Source organism: Dysidea avara, chromosome 4 (genome assembly GCF_963678975.1).
Source record: "Dysidea avara chromosome 4, odDysAvar1.4, whole genome shotgun sequence".
NCBI lineage: Eukaryota > Metazoa > Porifera > Demospongiae > Dictyoceratida > Dysideidae > Dysidea > Dysidea avara.
This window is the reverse complement of record NC_089275.1, coordinates 35,943,967-35,949,966: the sequence shown is the minus strand read 5'-3', so window position 1 is coordinate 35,949,966 and position 6,000 is coordinate 35,943,967. Positions and strand designations below refer to the sequence as shown.

The following is a 6,000-nucleotide window of genomic DNA, read 5'->3' as shown; positions in this document are numbered from 1 at the left end:
CCCCCCCCCCCCCTGTATCCGCCCCTGGTATGTGATGCACGATAACTAGCTACAGTATTTGCTGTCTTGTTGTAATATGCATGATATTAAAGAATTTGCTTGGCTGATTGATTGATCTGATAAATATGCATGAGTCATATCTAGCTGGACTATATTATTGCAAAGAGCCACAAGTATATATTTTAAAGGCTACCTGTTAGATCTTGTAGAGTATAAAGCGAACTCTCACGGCGATGGAATGCAGTGTACATGTTATACAGTACATTGTGGGTGTGATACTATGCTGTCACATTATCTGGCTATATACGGGTACTTACGGGCACGTGATCTCATCGGTGAAATCCCTAAATCACGGTTTTCCGGCAAAGAAATCCTCGTGTGTCCCTTCAGTTTACAATGATCATAAGTAAGTAATATTATTAGGCTGTATACTGAGGTGAGAAAGAAGACTCGTATTCGACTTTATATGCGTACGCATCAGTTTATTAAACCTATAGGACCACACCCTGGCAATGATTTATGCTAAAGTTGACTGACATATCCAAACAAATCACGTAGAAAATCTATTACTCGTGATGTATTATGAAAGTGGCCACTACTACATAGGCGTAATTCCATGGCTGTAGCCACTAGCCAAGTTGATTGATGTGGGCTGGTGGTAAACAAATCATGAAGCTAGCCGCCCTAGTCTAATTTCAACTGTATTTTATACACTGTATAGCTAGTATTCGAAATTCGATAATTGCATGTTGTATCTTTGTTATGACTCTGCTTATTTGTACTAGAACGCTGATGTATATAGGCTACCAGATAATAGTTATTATGAGCAATAGGCTAACGGACTGCAGTATACAATCCCTAACTTTGTACCAACAGTACAAAGTTAGGGATTGATACATGTTTAAAACATTATTTGTTACGAGTGCATAATTATTAAATCTGTCGAGTTCACCAGGCTTGCGTGAGACTTATGCACAAGTGTATCACCTAGCTAGTACTGTAGATTAGGGTTGGGCGATATTGAATTTATGACATGTGATTATTGCAGTATTATTACATGTGACTCAACCACATAGTTTGAAAAGTCATATGACTGCTTGTTTTCACTGAGAATTAGTTTACAAACATAACTTTTTTGCTAACAAGTTAACCAATTGACATAGTTAGCAATAATATGCACGAACTGTATCAAATATGAGGCCTAGAAGAGACACACAATAGATGATCAATGTGATAATTATTGCAAAGGCAAAATACATGCGATAATGGTGTTATGAGCACTTGCTTAGGCGATATTGGCGATTTATTGAAATATTGCCTAATCCTACTGTAAATAAATAAGTAAATTGCTAGTCTTTCAACTGTACAGTACTTTGAAAGTTTGGTAGTTACATCTATTGCATGTTCTACTGTATAATATTGTTTCCTTGCTATGAATCTAGTTGTAACGTTAAAGTTGTACACTAGATCCCCCCTCCCCACACACACACACACACACACACACACACACACACACACACACACACACACACACATGTGCATTGGTTGTGCATTCATTTTGTGGACTTAAACCGCATTGATTTTCAGCCATCAGACAAATCGCGTACTATGTATGAATATAATACAGCTTTACAGCTTTAATTATAAGTGTCTTATAGTAAAATCTGTACTTTTAGTTTAGATTGTACATAAATAGCTATCTATGATGTCACATGATCTATTGAATGACTGGGATGATACCCCAGAAGATGAAAAGGAAGGTATGTCAGTGTGTATCTACCTAACTCAGTATGCGAAATAACATTTTAGACATGTACTGACACACTGTCAAGACAACATGAAAGTTGAGTGGACTTAAATCAGTTTGTCCAGACGTTTAAAACTTTCAACTAATTACTACTCATCCACTCACTAACAGTGACAGATCAGACAAGCACAGCATTTTAGGATTCTGGTCACATATAAGAACTCCTATAAATTCAGTGCTGTTACAGGAACATTTGTAGGAAAGGAGTCATCAGGAAAAATTACCTCAGTAGTACTATAGCTATGTAGTCAAACTTTACTATTGCTGCTATGAAATAGTGTTTCTTTCAAAATGAATGTAAACTGTAAAAATGGACTTCATCCTAACTCAAAATACAAGTTGGGTGTACAGATGAATACCACAAGTAAAAGCTAGTAATGGCTAACAGGTTATAAGTATATTTGCCAAGTAATGAAGTCAAATAGGCTGGCACAACATGTGTACTGTACTACTGTGCCCTGTTGGTCTCTTGGACATGGCTTTGTGGCCACACCACAAACCATAAACACATAACTCAATTACATGCCAATGCCACTATGTCTGGCCTCCCTCCCAGCCTAATATCACACTCTAAACTCAGTGCTAAACCTTGAAAGGACTCTATTTCTGGACAAATTCAATTATGGCCTGACAACTAGTGTAATTGACCAGAAATTGTCAGTGTCTGGATTGTTATTTCGCACACTGCTAATTGTAGTGTGAGTATTTGTATATTTTGTAGATTCGTCTTAACTCACTATTATTTAGTGTGTACTTATTATGTATGCATATACATACGTACATACATACTGTGCGTATGATATAAATAAATAAGTATGTACTGTACATACATAATCATAACCGGAATTTGGAAATCAACCACTTTGTCACATTAACATCTCAAATATTTATGACTGGAATAAATCATTGCAAAGTACCAATCAAAATTTCAGCGAGTAAAAATTTAGTCTGTACCTTGAATTACCAGAAAACCTTTGAAATATTCTCATAGCTACATATGTACTTTTACGGCAACATAGTAAAGTATTCTAATTATTTCATGCATGACATAGTGGTTGATTTTCCAATATCCAGTCACATAACATACATACTTGCGTACGTATGTACAGTGTTTGGAGTAACGCGTTACATAATATTATTACTTTTGTGGTACCTAAGTAATATAACGAAATACGCTATAAAACAGGTAATCTAACTCAAGTTACTTTACTTACAAATGTAACGCGTTACCTAAGTAATATAGTTACTGTAACGAGTCTAATATTATGTAATATTATTACTACAAGTAACGAAGTTACTAATCTCGTTAGTAATCCACTCTAGCCACTACAAAGTAATGAAGCCAACTGAATGAAGCTAATCACCAGCTTCTTGCTTATAACCAAGATTTGCACATTGCCCAATAACGAAATCATGTCACGTGATAAGTGATAAGGTGGTAGTTTCACACGTGACAGCTTAGGGCTGTGGACACAAAGTAATAATAATATGTAATATTATTATAGTTACTTTATTTTATGGATAATATGTAACTGTAACTAAATAGTTCAGTTGCAAGTAATATGTAATATGTAACTAGTTACTTTTAAAATGTAACTTGCCCAATACTGCGTATGTACTGTACGTATGTGCTGTACATATGTATGTACTGTACACAGGTATATACCGATGTGGGCACCACACAAGTGCATACATTTGTGTGTGCTGTGGTGTTTTATGGTGTACTGTGTAAAGGATGTACTGTAGGCTATTTTGCCATCCTTACTTTGTAGCATTGCTTGTACTAAAAACATACCATCATTTGGTGTACCAACTGCTCCACATGGACTACCTACGCAACATGGATATAATACGACAACATTGTGACATTTCTGCATATTTTGACAAACACATAAAGTCTGGTGCTACTCCCAAGGAGTGTAATGACAGGATCCTAACTTTTCTGGAGGACAGGTTTTCACGTCACTGTGAATATGATGAGTTCATCACTATCTTACGGAAACTGGTTGATATGTCTCATGCCCAGACTATCTTAGACCAAGTGCAGAAAAGTAAGTGTATATGTGTGTGTTGCACAACTTTGTACTGTTCATTTGATTATAATGATGTGTACATATATGTTTGTACAGAAATTTGTTAGCTGATGTCCTATAAATAGTGCATGACTTTTCTGTTGGAGTTAACATCAATCATATCTGCCTACGCAGGGACAATGTGCATTATGTATTGTATTGTTCTAGTCATGTAGTCACTTTATACATATTATGTTGAATGATGAATTATTTGTTACAGAATTGAAACAATGCTTTGCTGAAAGGAGGATGAAACAGAAACACAAAAGTAAGTGTAAAATGAAGTTGTACAAACTTATTGACAGTACTATGTGCTGTTTTGACGAAACTTTTCTGTCGAAAGTTACTGTAGTCTGCTGAATTTGTGTATGGTTACACTGAAGTAGTTGGCTAATTTTAAATTCTTTGATTGAAAAGAAATGTGCTGCATTTAATAATGTCTCTCCAGTACATACATATGTCTTGTGTGCATTCACTGTTGGTGTACACGTACATGTATTATTATTATGTGATTGTACTAACTCCTTATAGCAGCAGCCGGAGTTGCAGAGACTCCTGAAACACATACCAGTAGCACAGTTAATGCAGTTGTGGATAGTAAAGTTAAACCAGTAGAAAATGGGTCTGATAGTAAACACCAGCCAACTGCTACTGTTATGAGTAAGTGTTAATGTACAAGGAATCGGAGTAGTGATCCATCAAAAGTATACCAGTACAATACATACATACATGTACAGTATGTTCCATCCTATTCATGTCTAATCTGAGAAGTAATTTTCTGCTATTTCATACACTAAACTTCATAATATCATTTGGTTAGTTATATATTGATTGAAGAGTTACAGTACTGTACATAAGCAGATTTTCATATTCTAAAATATTCCACACATTACTCACCTAAATAGTATTGAGTATACAGATATGCAGATATCAAATATGGTATCCAGGGATTTACCCAGTATATGGGTACATGTAGTATGATAGGCTATGCACAAAATTCTATACAATAATTATTCTAATGAAGTTCTCCATGCAGTTTCATAGTTCTCTTACTGAAAGAATAGATATTGAGACCCTTAAGCTACTGCTGTATAATATCCATGCAAAAACAGCCAAGCTGTATTAAAAGGGTGCGACCTCCAAAAAGCTTGGGTGAAAAAAGTTGTGAAATCAAAGGTGGTGGCCATGAAATGGCTCTAACGATGTAGATGATAATAAATTTTAATAAATGGCTTTGTGCATTAATAAAATTTATTATGATCAACATCATTGCAGCCATTTCATGGCTGCCACCTTTGATTACACAACTTTTTCACCCAGGGGTTTTGTAGACCGCACCCTTTTTATACAGCTTGGCTGTTTTTGCATGGATGTCACTTCTTTTTGTAGCTAAAATATACACCCAAAGCCAACCATAAACTGGCTTTGAGGTTTGTTTTTACACAAATCATTGCTCTTCTTATCTACAGATCCAATGAAGATGATATGACAAACTATAGTGCTCTACCAATACAGAAAAATAGCTACTTACTGCTCCAATTACTAAAGTCAATTTATGCTGATATAATTTTGTGCTTGCTTGCTCATGGCATAGTGCCTGTATTTATTTGCAATAGTGTTTTATAACAAAGTAAGTAAATTCCTTCAAAGTTAGTTATACTAGCTACAGTATTTGTCTATTAAGATTTTTCAGTGTTTGTCCTATTAGAGTATCTCGATTTTTCATGCAAAATGTGATAAGTTGCAGTTGCTCAATTTTTACAAAGCAAATCCTGCACCTTTTATGCTAGAATGCACTTTACAGCCTATTGTCACAAGTTTTATTAGCATAGCACTTATTATGATAATTATGATGATGACAAGTAGCATGAATATGTCTTAATAGTAGTGTACTACCACGCTGATCTGTACCAAAATGGCTATGAAGTATGTCTAATAGAAAAACTGTTCAGGGGAGCCATTTGAAATTGATGTACAGGTGGAATAATCATCTTAGAATTGATTTAATGATTGATTTATATATTTAACCTCCGAGCAATCGGCTACAGTTGTCCTTCCTTACCCGGAGGGACACATTACAATGCATAGACAGTATACACAAAACTAAACAAAGCAAGGTAC

General features: G+C 35.3%; 1 protein-coding gene across 1 annotated transcript in view; it reads left to right on the top strand.

Moving 5' to 3' along the window:
• Nucleotides 1-322: 322 nt before the first annotated feature.
• The window catches only part of LOC136254829 (uncharacterized), a 29,221-nt gene continuing 23,543 nt past the window's right edge, over nt 323-6,000 (top strand). The window contains 5 exon segments of the mRNA XM_066047587.1: nt 323-406; nt 1,697-1,760; nt 3,580-3,858; nt 4,100-4,147; nt 4,411-4,539. Of these exon segments, the coding sequence (XP_065903659.1) occupies nt 1,703-1,760; nt 3,580-3,858; nt 4,100-4,147; nt 4,411-4,539 (514 nt within the window). The 5' untranslated portion in view covers nt 323-406; nt 1,697-1,702.